At 42.7% G+C, this 18,133-nt stretch overlaps 1 protein-coding gene and 1 long non-coding RNA gene across 2 annotated transcripts in view; both read left to right on the plus strand.

The window, feature by feature from the left end:
- LOC134808658 (uncharacterized) overlaps nucleotides 1-18,133 on the plus strand; it is a 300,148-nt gene that overhangs the window by 216,755 nt on the left and 65,260 nt on the right. The window lies entirely within an intron of this gene.
- On the plus strand, nucleotides 8,263-15,892 carry LOC740344 (Y-box-binding protein 2-like). Its single transcript, XM_054671916.2, has 3 exons — nucleotides 8,263-8,325; nucleotides 14,313-14,528; nucleotides 14,774-15,892. Exons 1-3 carry the CDS (start codon nucleotides 8,263-8,265, stop codon nucleotides 15,497-15,499), a joined length of 1,005 nt encoding a protein of 334 aa, XP_054527891.1. The 3' UTR covers nucleotides 15,500-15,892.

Here is an 18,133-nt window from a genome sequence, read left to right on the forward strand (position 1 = left end):
TGACTTAGACGGTGCAGAGCAGAGATCAAAGCGTAATCAGGTAGATGCTTACTCATCCCAGGAACTCCTCCTACTAACAGAAGGAGGAAGATGGGGTCGAGCCCTTGGGAAATGGGAATAGCAGGGACTAGCTGAGAAAATAGGACCCAGCTAGGCAGCTGTGTTCTCACAGCAAGGCTTCAGATGTCAAAGCATCAGAAATACGGAAAATAAAAAGCATGATTAATGCAGTTGGGATGGTGGATTTAGTGGCGGGATCTCAAGTCTTTGCAGAAGCATAGTCCTCCTCCTCTGAGTTGTCTTGGCACTATATGTGCTGTTCTGCACCCCTCACAGGCTCTTCCATTTCTTGCCTTGCATTGGTGTTCTTGGTTGTTCATAAAAGAGTTGACATGGCAGGCCAGAGACTTGTATCTTTTGCTTGTAAAAATAGCCCTTGTCTGGTGTCTTGCAATTTGGATTTCAGGAGTGTTCTTAACCATTCCTAAACTCTGCCTAAATGATTTATACAAATGATGTGGTTGTACTAAATACCTGCTTTCCTTCTGGGTCTGGAATTACAGCATGTGCCAGGCAGAGGGTGTCTATGTGACCAGCCCCCCAAAAAACCTTGGGAACTAAGTCCCTACTGCACTTGCCTGATAGCCAACATTTCACAAGTGTTGTCACAACTCACTGCTGGAGGAATTAAGTGTGTCCTGTATGACACTCTTGGGGAAAGGACTCTTGGAAGCTTGCATCCAGTTTCCCTTGCCCTTGACCCCATGCATCTTTTCCCTTTGCTGATTTTGCTTTGTGTCTTTTCAGTGTAATAAGCCATGAATATGACTACATCCTGGGTCCTGTGAGTCCTCCTTGTGAATCACTGAGCCTGGCAGTGTTCTTAGAGATCCCTAACACATTGGTATAGTGGTCTTACTTATCTCAACTGCTTTTTAAGCTTTTGCACTGCGAGCATCAGGCATCTCAGCATCCTGACAAGAATATCAGACTAAGAACCAGAACATCTGTCTTTGAAGCTCTGTTTCTCTACTTCCTGGCTGTATGGCATTAGGGGAGTCAATTGTCTTTGTTGAGTACTCCTTAGTTTTCTCATTGAGAATGGATATAGTGATCATCCCCCACCTACTTCATAGTGTATTGTGAGATTCAAATAAAATTATGGGTGTGAAAATATTCCCAACTCTTAAGGCATAATCTCAATGAAAGATGACCATAAATCCATACACTCATACCATGCCTTGGATAAGGTAAACATTCTGTTAGTTTCCGCTGAATAGATAAATCAATGCAAGTGATCTCATTCTTTTCTCTGCTACGGTTTTTGTACTCCCAAAATCTATATGTTGAAACCTAATCACCAATGTCATAATGTTAGATGGGGCCTTTGGGAGGTTATTAGGTCATTAGGTTATTAGGTTCCACCCTCATGGAAGGGATTAGTGCCCTTATAAAAGAGTCTCCACAGAGCTGTCTTCCCCCTTCCATCATATGAGAACACAGCTAGAAGGCACCATCTATGAATGAAAGCAGGCCCTCACCTGACAAGGAATCTGACAGTGCCTTAATCTTGGACTTCCCAGCCTCTAGAACGGTGAGAAATAGATTTCTCTTGCTTATAAGCTACCTAGTTTAGAGTATTTTGTTATAGAAGCCCAAACAGACTAAGACACTCTCCAGAGTCCGTAGCATGTGGCAGAATTCTGGACATTGGAGGAATAAAAGAAACAATTTTCAATTGTCAGGATAGAAAACCAAAACAAAACCAATCGCCAACACCCTAGTGCAGTGTTCCTCCCCCACAATTCCATTCTTCTTCATTGACAATCCTTGACCATGGGGTAGTGCTTTCAGAGCCTCCTAAACTCCCTTAAACCATTTGCTTTTGAACTCCACTCATCAGCCTCTTGTCAGCCACCACCAGTAGGAACACGAAGGCCTTAATTGATCAAGCACGGCAGTAGCCTTGAGAACTTGATTCAGGTATTGACTTCTGAGGAGCCAGTTTCACTCTGGCCTCCACAGCTAGGAGCAGCTGAACATCAAAACTATTAACCTCTGGCCTGAGCAGTTGGCGAGGCAGCCCAGCAGCAGTAATTAGGAAGTCAATCGGAATCGCCTGTCTCACTTACACTGGCATGTCAATCAATAGCAGCGGTGACAGGTTCATTAGGCCCAGGCCATGCAAGCCCAGCCTGTAACAACCTCATAAAATACACCAACGACTCAGGGCAGAGAGAAATCTGCCCGAAGGACTAGAGTGGATGACAATATGTATTGATTAGGGCTCCAGCAATTTATGAAGTGCTACTTGTTGGCCAACCTTTCTGACTCAGTGCTAAATTTTCCCAAGTAGTTGCAAGATGAAACCAAATATTACCGTTTAAAAAAATGAAAGCAAGCTGTTGTCTGACAGGGCATTTTTTACATTAGTTACTCCTAGCAAATAATCTATTGGGGTAAAACTTCAATAGTTACTTAAGGCTGAAGTGATACCTTTGTCTCTGTGACCATCAGACTTTGAAAGAAGTCTGCAGAAGAAAAAATATGATTTGACGTGTGATTAGGCAAGACTCTACCTTCGGAGAGACAGGGTGATTTAGGCATTCATTTCTACTTGGCGTTTTTAATGGCTCATCTGGGTTGTTTAGGGCGGGGGTGGGGATGGCTGACACCTGGGTTTTCAGGGCTAATTTAAGAGCTCTATAGAAGGAGGGTGGGGAGGGGGTGTGAAAGGATTCCTCTGGCTCCTTCCCTCCCTCATGGCTGACACTGCTTGACCACATTTGCTGGAGACCTTGCTTGCCTCTAAAGCCTGCTGAATAACAGAGCAGTTATTCCGAGACTCATCCAGTCTGTCCTTGAAAACAACACAAGGAGGGGGTGACATGTTCACGGCACAACCAGACTTACGTGTCACCTCACTATTAGTCCTGGGAAATAGCCAGAGGTTTGTGGCTAGCCAAATGTCTCCTAAGATTGCTTCTGTCTTTGGTGGTCAAAGGCACACGCATCCACACCTATGCATTCATTATCAGAAAAAGGCTTAAGACTGCTTTACATTGGAAAAAACTCCAAAAATTCATGACATGCCCAAAGCTGGTCCCTGTTTGGACTGTCCCCAAAGGAGTGTGCACACTGAAGACAGAGCTGGTGGTCAGAGTCAGGTTAGAAGGGCTGAATTCAGTCCCTGTTTTGTTGTAATTAGCTGTCACCTTGAGAAAGACCCCCTACCTCACTAAGTTTGGTTTCTTCATCAATAAAATGGGATAAAAATGTCACTGTTTCTATCCAACATGGTTATTGGAAATCACAGGTGAAATAATGGAACAGAAACTTTTTTTTTTTGTAAAACACTGTGTAAGTGTAAAAGTAGGTATATAGGGAGAATATCAACTGTGTTCATCCCATCTGCCAAGTAGAAGGGGAGGTTCCAAATCATGACATGGAAGTTGAGATGTTCTCTCCTAATATCTTAAGGACACGCCCACATCAATCAATCCACAAACATTTATTGAGCTTTGTAAGATACTATGGTTGATCTTTACCTCCCTCTCTTCTGGTTTCAGTTACAGGAACTCACTAACAATGGGGAGAGGGAAAACACTGGTTTTTCCCAACCAAGTCCCAAGGCACAGATCTTTATGTAAAACCAATCCTCAAGCAGGATTCTCTTTTGTCCCCTAGGTTCCAGGAAACTTGCTTATTTGTTCCCATCCCCCAATCCTGCCCCACTGTAGGCTTCACTTCCTCTCTGGGGTTTCTTTTCTTTCTTTCAAGAAGTGCTTGCCATTTTCCCAGTCACTATCTTTGCATCCTCTTCAACAAACACAGAAATGGGAATTTAATTGCGAGTCACCAAGAAAACAACAAAATAGCACAACAAAAACAAGACGAAAACAAACAACAAAATTCAAATGACATGTCCTAGCTGAAATTGTCCCTTATCTGTTTGGATCTGTTCAGTGGGGCCAGGCCAACCTTTTCATTGCCTCCTCCCTGGCCACTCTCTCCCTGGGCCTATGAATTCTCATGTTCTTGCCTCGCAGATCTGCCCTCTCAGTTCCGAGTAGATTCAATGCTCAGATTGAGGCTAGTGGTGGAATTAGTTTGGAATAGCTGCTAGGGCTGGAGAGATTCTCAGTCTTTTCTGAGCCCTGCTGTCCAATTTAGTATTTGTGCAGTCCCCCCAAGACTCTTCCTCTCGCCCCATAATTATAATCCCTGAAAAATATATCCCCCATTCTCCAGACTGGTTTTTTTTGTTTGTTTGCTTGCTTGGTTGGTTGGTTTGTTGGTTTAGTTGTATTTAAAGTGTATTAACAAGCTTGTTGTTAGGACTGGTTCTACCTGTAGGTGAAGCCTGGCTTTTTGGACCCATGGACCTAAATGGGCTTCTAGACCTGGTCTTTCTAGGAGCCATGTGGTCTGATGGGGGAGACGGAGTGTGCCATCTTCCCCAGGCTTGTCTATGTGACCTGGGGCTCTTAACCAGCTCTAACAGATAGCTGCCTCTTCTGCTTTCAAAATCTCTCTCAAGTTCCTATTTCTGGTCTGAGAGGCCTTCTGTTTAGAGCTCACTGGACAAGCAGATAATAATTAACATATTTTGAGCCCAAACCCTGCCTGTTTAGGGTTCACCAGCCATTCATCTCCCAAGGCTTATCCTCTGCTTTATCACTTAGGGCAGGCTCTGCCTTCTGTCCCAGAGGGACCCCTTCCAAGTCCCCAAATGGAGGCAAGTCTTTACCATCTGAAAACATATGAAGCAATAAAAGACAATTTTCGCCAGGGGAAAAGCAGCCCCAGTTGTGCTCTGTAAGCCTACTTTTAACCTTTCAAAGCCTTTCCATACCCTTGACCTCATCGCTTCTTCGTTTCCTTATGAGGTATGGATGGTAACATGTTAGTCCAGGGGAAAGACAATGGGAATTGATGCCCCAGCAGGGCCACTGTGAGAGTAGCAGAGGAGGCCATCTGGACATTCAAAAGAGGCCTGTTCTGACTTCTACCCCTCAACTTCCCTCACTTCTGATGGGCCTCAGTTTTGACCTCAGTGAAACAGAGAAATGCCTTTATTTTTAAATATCATGAAGTGCCCAAAATTATTAAACCATGAAAAGTATAGAAATGTTTAGCCTGGGTACTACCATTTAAATTATTTTGCTGTTTGTATTTGTATGCCATAAGAGCAGTATTTCAAGCAAAAAGTTTTATGTTCTTATTCATCCATGTACTCCAGTCCCCAGCACAAATCTGGGACACAAAGGCAAACCTGTTATTTTGAACTGGTCTTTATTTATAAGGGAAAAGGGAAAAAGTGGAGGGGACATTTTAATTTTTTTAAAAGGTCATACCATAGAGACTCTCTCTGCCTCCCAGCTTCTTACAATGGCATCATTTGTCCTGTGGCTCAGGTTTTTGTTGTTGTTGTTGTTGTTGTTGTTGTTTGAGACAGAGTTTTGCTCTTGTTGCCTAGGCTGGAGTGCAGTGGTGCGATCTCGGCTCACTGCAACCTCTGCCTCCAGGGTTCAAGCAATTCTCCTGCCTCAGCCTCCCGAGTAGCTGGGATTACAGGCAAGCATCACCACCACACCTGGCTAATTTTTTTGTATTTTTAGTAGAGATGGGGTTTCGCCATGTTGGCTAGGCTGGTCTCAAACTTCTGACTTCAGGTGATCCACCCTCCTTGGCCTCCCAAAGTGCTGAGATTACAGGTGTGAGCCACAGCGCCCAGCCGTGGCTCAGGTTTAATTTGGAAGATAAGATGAGTCACGCCTTGGGAGAGTCACCCTCTTTTCCACTAGAGCCACCACTCTCAGTCCTCTAGGCCACGTATTCCTGCCAACCCATTGCAATGTACACATGGATATCTGCAAGGTACCAGAGGTGTGTGTTTTGGGGGATTGGAGAGGGACAGGAGTGGCCCCCTCAGCCTGAGAGAACCAAGCACCTCTCCTGCCTGGCACCGTGAGTGTCCCCATCTCATGAATAATCCTACATATCTGCTCTGGCAGGGGCAGTTTGAGAGCCTTCAAGATGCTGGCTTTTTAATGCTGGTTTGCAGCAAGGCCTGCAGGAGAAATCCTTATGCTCCAAGACAGAGCAACCAGCCAATAACGACTTTCCTTGCACCTGTGCCTGTTGCAACCATTTTTATCATTTTGCCACGCTCCATTGACCGATGGATTTTTTTCCAGCTTTGCACTTTTTTATTACTATTATTTCTATCTTCATCATTACCTCCATGCCTCTGATGGCATTTAGATATGAACCGCCTATGAACCTTCAAGCCCAATTGTGCCATGACAAAAATATTGTCGTTTACATTCTGTGCCAAAGTATTATATAAAAACACATCAACGAAAAAGAAATTCAGGAAGCTGGGAGTAAAGATATATAGTCAGCAAACTACATAACTTCTGGCATATTACTGCTTAATCCTAACATAATTATTCTCATCCTTTTATTTGATTAACTTCTAATGGTTCCTCTTGGTGTTAAAGGTCCCACTCTGATCATTTGATTTTAGTGTCTGCTATAATTACCGATAATGTTCTTTGCAAGACAATTTAATGATAACCGCATAATGGCCTATATGAAGAAAGCTGCAGGGTTTCAAAGCTTTTGAGTAATATAAAATACATTAGACTAACACAAGCTATCAACATGACAGGGAATGTTTGATTTACACTCAGGACTATGTTATAGCATCGTGGAATTTTTTTCTTTTCCTTTTCCTTTTCTTTTTTTTTTTTTCTTTTTGCAGCCATTTACAATAAATGACAGAACAGTTGGACAATCTGCAACTTGCTGATTGCAAAAAATGTATCACAATGTTTGGAATGGTGCAGTGGCAGCTAGGGGAGCTCTGGGGAAATGGTGTCCTTGGAGCAGGGCTGGGACAAGAGCCGTGGGCCTGGCTTCCTGAGGACAGTGAACAAATAGCCTTCCCCTGGGTAGATCAGCCCAAAAGGTAAACCCACTTCTCTTTGCTCTTCTCCTTGCGTGTTGCAGATCCCAACAACTGAGATTCTTTCTGCCAGTCATATTCACCAGGTTAGTGGTTAGCTATTGGCTCTGTTTGGGTAGCCAAAGTCTCAATCAGTTAACTATTTTTAGGATCAAAATAATAATTAGTTTGTTTTCAGTTACTTCGTCTCTCCTTCAAAAATAAGCAAATGAGTGATTACACGGAAAAGCCAGCCTAAAACAAAAGAACAATTTTGTCCAAGCCCTGCCAGCCTGCAGTCAACACTGTCCTCTTGCCAACCCCTCTCCTGGCCAGTGCCGTCGGCAGTCAACGTTCCAGATTTGGGAGCCTGGCACGTGTGCCTCTTTTGTTTGAAATAAAGTGATCAGTCACCACTCTGGCCAAATGCAGCATAATTGATGGTGTGAGTGGATGGAGAAAATTTCCTGTCAGAAAAAAGGTTAACTGTGGACATATTACAGCCAGGGTCTCTGATTCCAGTATAATGGCATTTGGACAAAAGTAGGGCCCGTCCTTTTTATAGCACTTTATGCCCCATTAGTATTACTGCAAGTCCCAGGACCTGCCTGTTCGGGCACTTAATCAAAAGCAATGGGTTGAAAATCATGTCCCAGATCTCCTCATATTTGATTCATTCCTTCTAGATAGGAAGAAGTAAAAAACACATTACTAGCATCCAAACAGCACATGCATTATGCGCTAAGCAGTTGAGAAGGTTATCATTGGGTTTTATCCCTTTGGGTACTTGGATGGACAAGTACTTTCCTATTCATCCATTCACTGGCGGAGGCAGCCATATTTCATTTTTTTTTCTTCTGCTGACAGACAATCCGTTAGTTTTCCACAGATCTCTCTTTTAAAGACACATTCATGTCACTTATTTTAATTGTAGGCTTCAGGCAGCAAAGCCCAGAAATGTGCGCTCATGTGCACACACACACACACACACACTTACACACACACACACATACACACACACAACTGGAAAACTACTACTTGGATGTAGCTCCTCTGAGAGTCAAATCTAATAATAGAAGAGGAACATTTCTTAGGGGAAGAATTAATTTATACACTTAATTACTCGGGATCCACTTCAAGCTCTCCGTCTTAACGCTCTTTCTTTTGGAGAGAGTTTTTAACTAAACACAGAGTATTCTAACAGACCCTGAGGACAGCCTGCCTCATTTAGACAGAGGAGCCCGGCCTCTTCCACCCCTGCCCTCATAGCCCACGCCTCAACCCTCAGGGAGGAGATGAGGGCATCAGCCATGGATCGAGGCCCCGCCAATGTTCGTATTGATTGGGACCTGGGTGAGAGAAGCTTCAGCTCAGTGAGCTGCTGTCTCTCACTCCCATGCTCTCTGGGGCTTCCAAGTGGATTTCCTGCTGGATGGCTTCGCCCCAGCATAACTGTGAAAAATGAAACATTTTTTCTATCTGTTCAAAAATGGGGGCAATAGCCAGGCTCCTCATCATTCAGAAGGCCTCTGTCTGAGGAATGGGCTTTTTGTTTTGTTTTGTTTTTAAAAATTTGTTTTATTTGCCAATATCTTGCTAAAGAGTGGAAGAAGGATATAGTCAATTATAAAATTGCACCGTATTTGGAAAGGCTTACCTCTGCTGGATTAATGTGAGGCAGGAGAGTTATAATCTGTTTTTGACATCATCAAAAAATAGATTAGATTATGGTGTATTATGGAGCCAAACAGATCAGGGAGGCTGCCCCTGACAGCCTTATGGGTTGATCTAACAGACTGGGAACCTGAACGCTAGGGTTCCCAAAGTGAGTTCCAGCTGGGTGCAGAAGGAGCAACTTTCTGTTCCCTGAGAAGTTGCTGATGCAGGCCTGCAATTGTCCACAACTGAGGAGGATAGGAGCTTTGAAAATGTGGCCAAATGGAATAGACACTCAGGGAGAGGGGAAGAAGTATGTGACCCTTGGCCCCTGATTTGGAATGGGGACCTGTTTAGCCTCCTGGTTTGTGGTTATCCCATCGGCCTCCTGCATATCCCTCCCCTGTGTCAACGTTTAGAGTTCAGCCGTTGTTTATTAATAAGCCCTATTAAATGCACACCTGATATCTGAGAGAAAGGAAACAACACAAAATTAACATGTCATCACATTAAGATGAATTTAGGCTCAATCTTTTAGTGCCTTTATAGACTATTTTACTTAAATTATGATATCATGGGCCAGGCACAGTGGCTCACGCCTGTGATCCCAGCACTTTGGGAGGCCGAGGCAGGTGGATCACCTGAGGTCAACAGTTTGAGACCAGCCTGGCCAACATGGTGAAGCCTCCGTCTCTACTAAGAATACAAAAATTAGCTGGGCTTGGTGGCGGGTGCCTGTAATTCCAGCTACTTGGGAGGCTGAGGCAGGAGAATCGCTTGAACCTGGGAGGCAGAGATTGCAGTGAGCCGAGATGGCACCATTGCACTCTAGCCTGGGCAACAAGAGTGAAACTCCATCTCAAAAAAAAAAAAAAATTTATGATATCATGTTGAAAAATATCTTCCTTAGGGTCTTATATCCCATTATATATCAATATAAACTCTATATGATACAGAGATAATTATTTTTAAACCTCAAGAAAATCTAGAAGAATATTAAATTGACCATTTATCAAGCCTCAGGAGAGGGATGAAAATGATTTTTCTAAGCTTAGAAGCAATATAGAAACCCTCAGAGGAAAAGAGTGACAAATTTGACTATATAGAAGAACAAAACACTTCTGCATGTTAAAAAAAAAAGGCAACCAAGAGATTGAAAAAATATTAGTAGCTACTATGACAAAGAGTTAAAATCTTTGTTATTTAAGATGATCATACTAATTTACAAGAAAATATCAAGTTCCAATAATAATAAGCTAAGAACATCAACATAATTTATAGAAAACACAACCAGTAAACAAAAATATTGAAAGATGTTCAGCTTCACTAGAAATCAAATAAATGTAAATTAAACAAATAAATGAAAATTTAAAGAAGTAATCCTTCTGTGTATTTTTTTAAAAATCTTTTTAAATGAAAATTCCTAATATTAACAAGAGTGTCCTGAATATTTGTTGAATATTCCTGGTGATCTTGTAAAAAGATAAGACCCTTTCAGAAAGCAATCCAAAGTCATAAAAATGTTTATACCCTTTGACCCAGGAATCCCACTTCTGGGACTCTAACCTGTGGAACTACTCTAAAAGATTAAAAAAAAAAAAAAAAAACTAACATGTTAATGTTTTTATTGCAGTGTGGCTTATAGCAACAAAAATCAGAAACAACCCAACACCAACAAGAGGTGCTTGTCTCACATCCATTCAGTGGAATATTAGTCAATCTTAAAATGATGACCATGTGGAAAAGGGCGCCATTTACTATTAGATGAAAATTTAGTATACAAAATTGGATGTAAACTTGGATTTCCAGTGAAAAACATGCAAATATGAAAAAAAATAGAAACACATCAAAAATACTTTGCGATCACTGTGCATCTACCAGAATGAATGCAATTTTTAAAAACAAAGAAACATACTGACCTCACCAAGTACTCACAAGTTTGTGGGCAACTGGAAGCCCCATGCATTGCTGGTGGGATGATGCTACTACGACAAAGTGGTGCAGCCACTTCAGAAAGCAACTGGGCAGTTTCCTATGAAGCTAAACATAAACTTACCATATGACCTAGCAGTCCCACTCCTGAGTATTTACCCAAGAGACATGAAAGAGAATATTATCAAAGAGAATATTCACATGCAACCAAAAGGCTGTATGTGTATGTGTAAAGCTGCTTATAGCACCTTAATCATAATTGCCAAAAAATGAAAATAACTCGAATGTTCATCCACTGAAGAATGGATAATCAAACTGTGGTACGTCCATACGGTGGAATATTAGTCAGCAATAAAAAGGAATGAACTACTGATACGTGCATCATGATAAACCCCAAAAGCATTATGCTAAGTGAAAGAAGCCAGACATGAGAGGCTACATACTACATTATTCTAAATATTTATATGACATTTTGGAAAATGCAAAATTATAGAGACAGAGGACAGATAAGGGGTTGTCAGGAGCTTTATGTGGAGTAAGAAGATTGACTGCAAAGGAGCACAAAAGGAAACATTTTTGACGAGGCTGTTCTGTCTCTTGATTGTGGAGTTGGCTACATGACTCTGAATTTATTAAAATTCATAGAACCGTATTCCTCGAAAAAGGTGATGTTTTTCTGTACATAAGTTATACCTCCTAACCTGGCTGCCTTACCCCAGAAAGCTATCCATAGTTCTGGTGAAACAGTAAGATTATTATGGGTGATTCTTTTCTCCATTTTCAGATTTTCCAACGTAACTTTGAAAAACAAATTATATAAATATATTATTTATATATATATAATCTGTATGTCTGTTGCTGTCATAAGGGAGGAATAATCCATGAGTAGGGGCACATTTGTCTACATACGTATAATACTTCTATTCAAAGAGCCACTGATCAGAAGCTAGCAATGTGAAAATCCTTTGCAAAATAAAATCTCAGACCCAGGAGGCTACTCTCCCATTGGCTCTACCTCTCTTTGGATTTTTTAAAGAGCTCTACTTTTCACCTGACCTGACTCTAGCTCTCAAATTAGTAATAAGTAGTAAAGGAACTGTATGCATTTCATTGGGAAAAAAAAAGACTTGGAAGTGGAATTTATCTCAGATATGCAAGATTGGTTAAACATACGAAAATATATCAATGTAGTATACCATATTGAAAGAATAAAGGACCAAACCTACATGCTCATCTCAATAGATATAGAAGATGCATTTGACAAAAAATCCAACACCCTTTCATGATAGAAACACTCAATATACTTAGAACTTCCTCAACCTGATAAACAGCATCTACAAAATACTCACAGTTAACATTATATTTAATGGTAAAAAACTGATCAGGAATACAGTAAAAATGTCTACTCTTGCCAATTCTATTCCACGTTATACCAAAGGTTATAGCTAGTGCAGTTAGGCAAGGAAAAGAAGTAAAAGTTATCAGATTGAAAAGAAAGAATTAAAATTATCTCTGTTTGCATGTGACATCATTTTGTACATAGATAATAATCCTAAAAATAAAACTACAAAAACCCCTATGAGAACTAATAAAAGAGTTCAGTAAAGTTGTAGAATACAAAATCAATATATAAAAATAAATTCTATTTCTATACACTGGCAATAAACAATCAAAAAATGATACTGAGAAAACAATTCCATTTGCAATAGCATCAAAAAGAATAAAATACCCAGGAATAAATTTAACCAAAAAAAGTGAAAGACAAATGTAGAAAATTAAAGAAGATCTAAATCAATGGGAAGATCCAATATTCATAGATCAGGAGACTTCTTTTTAAGATGTCAGTATTCTCCAAATTAATCTACAGATACAGCACAGTCTCCATCCAAATACTAGCTATATTTTTGCATAAATCAACAATCTGATTCTAAAACTTATATGGAAATGCAAGGGACCCAGAATAACCAAAACATTCATGAAAAAGAACAAAGTTGGAGAACCCATACTTTCTAATTTCAAAACATATTACAAGCTATGATAATCAAGACTGTGATACTAGCCCATTGCTCTATGTATCAACAGAATAAAATTGAGAGTTCAAAAACCAGCCTTTACATTTATGGTCGGTTGATTTTCAACAGGGGTGGCAAGATTCAATGGGGAAAGAATAGTCTTTTAAAAAATGGTGCTGGATGGCCTGACGCAGTGGCACACACCTGCAATCCCAGCAATTTGGGAGGTTGAAGCAGGCAGATTGCTTGAGTCCAGGAGTTCAAGACCAGCCTGGGCAACATGGTGAAATTCCGTCTCTACTAAAAATACAAAAAATTAGCCAAGCGTGATGGCACACACCTATGGTCCCAACTACTTGGGTGGCTGAGGTGGGAGGATCACCTGAGCTCCAGAAGCAGAGCCTACAGTGAGCTAAGATCATGCCAATACACTCCAGCCTTGATGACAGGAGTGAGACCCTGCCTCAAAATTAAATAAATTAATTAATTAAAATAAAAATTAAAAATAGTGCTGGGACAAATGGGTACCCACAAGCAAAAGAATGAAGTTAGTCCCCTACCTCACATCGTAGGCAAAAATCAGCTCAAAAGGGATGAAAGGCCTAAATGTTAGAGCTAACCATTAACATAAAATTCTTAGAAGCAAATATAGGTGCAAATCTTTCAGACCTTGTATTAGTCAATGGCTTCTTAGATATAACTCCAAAAGTACAACAACGAAAGGAAAAATAGATACATTGGACTTCATCAAAATTGAAAATTTTTGTGCTTCAAAGAACACCATCATGAAAGTAAAAATACAACCCACAGAATGGAAGAAAATATTGACAGATTGTGTATTTCATAAGGAATTTGATTCTATAATATATATAAAGAACTCTTACAACTCAACAATAAAAGTACAAATAATCAAATTTTAAAGTGGACAAAGAATCCGAATAGACATTTATCCAAAGAAGATATTCAAATGGTAAATAAACATGACAAGATGATCAGGATCATTAGTCATTAGGAAAATGCAAGTCAAACTACAATGAGGTCTAACTTCACATCCACTAAATAGCTCTAATAAAAGCAATGGATATGAACAATTACTGGTGAAAATGTGGAGAAATTGGGAATCCTCATACATTGCTGGTGGGAATGTAAAATAGTGCAGCCACTTTGGAAAAGTTGGGCAGTTCTTCAAAGATTAAATGTGGAGTTACCATATGACCCAGCAATTCCACTCAAAGAGAACTGAAAACATATGTCCACACAAAACTTATACATGAATGTTTATAGCAGCATTATTTATAATAGCTAAAAACTGGAAACAACCCAAACTCTATCAATAGATGAGTGGGTAAACAAAATTTAGTATATGCACATAAAGGAATATTATTTGTCAATAAAAAGGGAATATGGTTCTGATACATGCCACAACATGGATGAACCTTGAAAACATTATGCAAAGTGAAAGACACTGCTCACAAAGACCACATATTATGTGATTGCATTTATATAAAATATTCAAAATAGGTGAATGTATAGAGACAGAAAGTAGATGAGTGGTTGCCAGGAACTGAGGACAGTGTGGCAAAAGGAATGATTCTGTGGGTACAGGGTTTCTTTTTGGAGTGATGGAAATGTTCTGAAATCAGATAGTGGTAATAGTTGCACCACTTGAACATACTAAAAACCAGTGAATTCTACACTTTAAAGGGGTGATTTTTATGATAAATGAATTATACCAATCAAAAAAAGAGTGAATATAAAAGACAAGAGGGGAGGCGGGGTCTGCGCGAGCGGCGGCAGCGGGCTGCCATTGGCCTCGGCTCCGGGCCCGCTGCCGGCGTGTCGGCGAGGCTAGGGGCGCGAGGACCGAGCAGGGCGCAATCCAAGTCCTGGGCACTGTCAAATGGTTCAACGTCCGGAATGGTTACGGATTCATCAACAGGAATGACACCAAGGAAGATGTCTTTGTTCACCAGGAAGCACTGAGGCAATTTTCAGAGGGAGAAGGTCCTTGGGTGCAGTGGTTCTCAAAGCGTGGCCCCTGCACCAGCGGCAGCAGCATCACCTGACATCCGAATTCTCAGGTCCCACCCCAGACCTGGTGAATCAATCAGAGCTGGGGCTGGGGCTCCACAATCGGTTTAACGAGCTCTCCAGGTGATTCTGATGCACGCTACAGCTTGAGAACCACTGCTTGGTGGAAAGAGCTCTCACTGGGACTGAGACAGCTATTAAAAGAAACAACCCCAGGAAGTTTCTGCGCAGCGTTGGAGATGGGGAGACTGTGGAATTTGATGTCGTGGAAGGAGAGAAGGGCGCAGAAGCCACTAATGTAACTGGGCCCGGGGGAGTACCCGTGAAGGGCAGCCGTTATGCCCCCAACCGACGTAAGTCCCGCCGATTCATCCCCCGGCCTCCCTCAGTTGCCCCACCACCCATGGTGGCAGAGATCCCCTCGGCGGGGACAGGACCTGGCAGTAAAGGGGAGCGGGCTGAAGACTCTGGGCAACGGCCCAGACGATGGTGCCCCCCACCCTTCTTCTACCGACGGCGGTTTGTGCGAGGCCCCCGGCCTCCCAACCAGCAGCAGCCTATAGAGGGCACTGACAGGGTAGAACCCAAAGAGACAGCCCCATTGGAGGGGCACCAACAGCAGGGAGATGAGCGGGTCCCCCCTCCCAGATTCCGGCCCAGGTACCGAAGGCCTTTCCGCCCCAGGCCACGCCAGCAGCCTACCACAGAAGGTGGGGATGGTGAGACCAAGCCCAGCCAAGGTCCCGCTGATGGTTCCCGGCCTGAGCCCCAGCGCCCACGAAACCGCCCCTACTTCCAGCGGAGACGGCAGCAGGCCCCTGGCCCCCAGCAGGCCCCTGGCCCCCGGCAGCCCGCAGCCCCTGAGACCTCAGCCCCTGTCAACAGTGGGGACCCCACCACCACCATCCTGGAGTGATTCCAACTCAAAGGACACCCAGAGCTGCCATCTGGTATCTGCCAGTTTTTCCAAATGACCTGTACCCTACCCAGTACCCTGCTCCCCCTTTCCCATAATTCATGACATCAAAACACCAGCTTTTCACCTTTTCCTTGAGACTGAGGAGGACCAAAGCAGCAGCCTTTTGCTTTTTCTTTTTTCTTCCCTCCCCTTATCAAGGGTTGAAGGAAGGGAGCCATCCTTACTGTTCAGAGACAGCAACTCCCTCCCGTAACTCAGGCTGAGAAGGAACCAGCCAGCTCTTACCTCCTCCTGGTTGCTTTTCTTCCCCCCACCCCAAGTTTATTTTTGTTTTCCCCCGGCCCCCTACCTCTGAAGCCATTTTATGATCTGTCATGTGCCACCTGAGCCTCCAGTAAAAACAAAAACAGGCAAAAAAAAAAAAAAAAAAAAGACAAGAAAGGAACTAGGGTGGGTGGGTGGAGGGTTCAGCGCAAAGTGTATCTAAAGATCTGACAGGCTGTGTACTAAAGAATCAGCTGGTACTAAAGAATCAGCATCAGCTTCAGAGTTTTCTAGCCATTGGACTTCCCTGGGAGCAATAGAGAGGTCATGGGATGGGCATTGTCCAGGCCGCCACTGGTTGGCGAGTTTAGACTAGCTTTGGCTGACCTCCTGATCTCTGTCGCCTAAAGCAAACTGTTCCTCTATATTTCAGCCACTCACAGGCACACATCACTGACTGTGCCTGTATTGCAAATATCTGAGCACAAATTTTTTTTTTCTCTTTGATTATAAAGTCTTTAAGTGGAAGGACTATGCCCCAATGTGTCAACTCAGTCACTTGGACACGGTAGATGTGTCTAAATGTTAAGTAGTGAAAACCATAAAGTAGGTGCAATTTCTATTGGTGTATCTACCTTCTATAGCTCTTTCTCAGGGGCTGCAGGGGTTCCTCAACCTGCTCCTTGACATGTCCCTGGTGACCTGAGGGTTCTGGATGTGGGGTGACACTGCAGGGAGGGGCTCAGTTTAAGCCAGTGTATTTTCCTCCCTGGCATAGTGCCTCCTTACTTTGGATGACTGCATCCCACATTATATCAAAGATTACAAATGAACTCATTGGTACACAAATACATGGAATCTCATTTATATTTAACTATCTGAGTTGAGTTGTGGTTGAATAGTTGGCAAAATAATACACTCTGCAAACATTTGATTAAAGTTTAATTAATTTTGATTTTGCAATTTTCTTATTTTAGAACCATTTTTTTTCAAGTTTGCAAAAATAATTTTACAGGCTCTCGCAAAGCACTTCATTCAGCCCAAGGCATCATGTTGCCCAAGGCAGCATATTGGATGAGAGTCCCTGCTTTGTAGGCACTGTCTGGGAACAGATGGAGAGGCATTTCGGGGAACACGGAGTCGCTCCTGGGCCGTAGAATTTCTCCTCTAAGGCGGTTTGCCTACTGCACCTACGTTTTGACTGGGCCTGTCCCTTTAAGTGGGAAGCAGCCCCCGGCCCAGCACCTCAGAGAACCCCCCCCCCCAGTGCCCACTCCATTGTCTGTCTCAGGACCCAATGCTGCCCAGCAGTGGCATAGAAGTGGGACACATAGGTGTTGACAAAGATTAGGAGAGATCGATGAACACGGACGCAGATTCATTCCCAACTGCTGAACTAATCAGTTGGTTTTCACATGCACTTTATTCCCCTGTCATATCAGCCACAAATACCTGCTTTAACACTTGGGACCAGTCCTGCGCCAGCCAAATTGATTATATTATTTGGTTTGCTTTAGGAGGAGAAATGGAAAAGACCTTTGCCCTCCCCTATATATATATATATATATAATATAAAAAAAGCTAAAGCAAAAACAAGTAAAATAACAATTGCAGGTTCTGTCAGAGTAGAAGAAAGAGCCTGCGTGCTGGGTTCAGATAATACTTTTGAGAAATTAAACGACCATATCATCCTGGGTCTTGGTCTCCAATCCATTGGTCCATGATAGCAAGAGGCCCGGAGAGAAGACAAGGGTTTCTCTAGACCTCGGGAGCACAAGTAGAAGGAAGTGAATCCCTGGGCTAGAAAGTGGCTTTGCTTAGAAAGAGGGGAAACAAGCAGGACACAGTGGCTCACGCTTGTAATCCCAGCACTTTGGGAGGCGGAGGCAGGTGGATCACAAGGTCAAGAGTTCGAGACCAGCCTGGCCAATATGGTGAAACCCTGTCTCTAATAAAAATACAAAAATTAGCTGGGCATGGTGGCGGGCACCTGTAGTCCCAACTACTTGAGAGGCTGAGGCAGGATAATCGCTTGAACCCGGGAGGCAGAGGTTGCAGTGAGCCGAGGTGGCACCACTGCACTCCAGCCTGCTGGGTGACAGAGCGAGACTCTGTCTCAAAAAAAAAAAAAAAAAGAGGGGGAACACTGGAAAGATAAACAGACTCCAAAGGGAGAGAAGTGGAATACAAGTATCTTGGGAAGAATCATCCAGGAGTATAATACAATGATTTCCAGTGGGCAGCGGCAGTGGCAGTGGCAGTGGCATCATGGAGGAACTGGTCCTGCACATAGGTGCAGATTACCTGGTCTTGGGGGCTGTGATGGAGGCATTCCTTCCTTGGAAACTTACAGGAGGGTACCCATTT

The sequence above is a fragment of the Pan troglodytes genome, chromosome 17 (genome assembly GCF_028858775.2).
Source record: "Pan troglodytes isolate AG18354 chromosome 17, NHGRI_mPanTro3-v2.0_pri, whole genome shotgun sequence".
In the NCBI taxonomy this organism is placed as follows: domain Eukaryota; kingdom Metazoa; phylum Chordata; class Mammalia; order Primates; family Hominidae; genus Pan; species Pan troglodytes.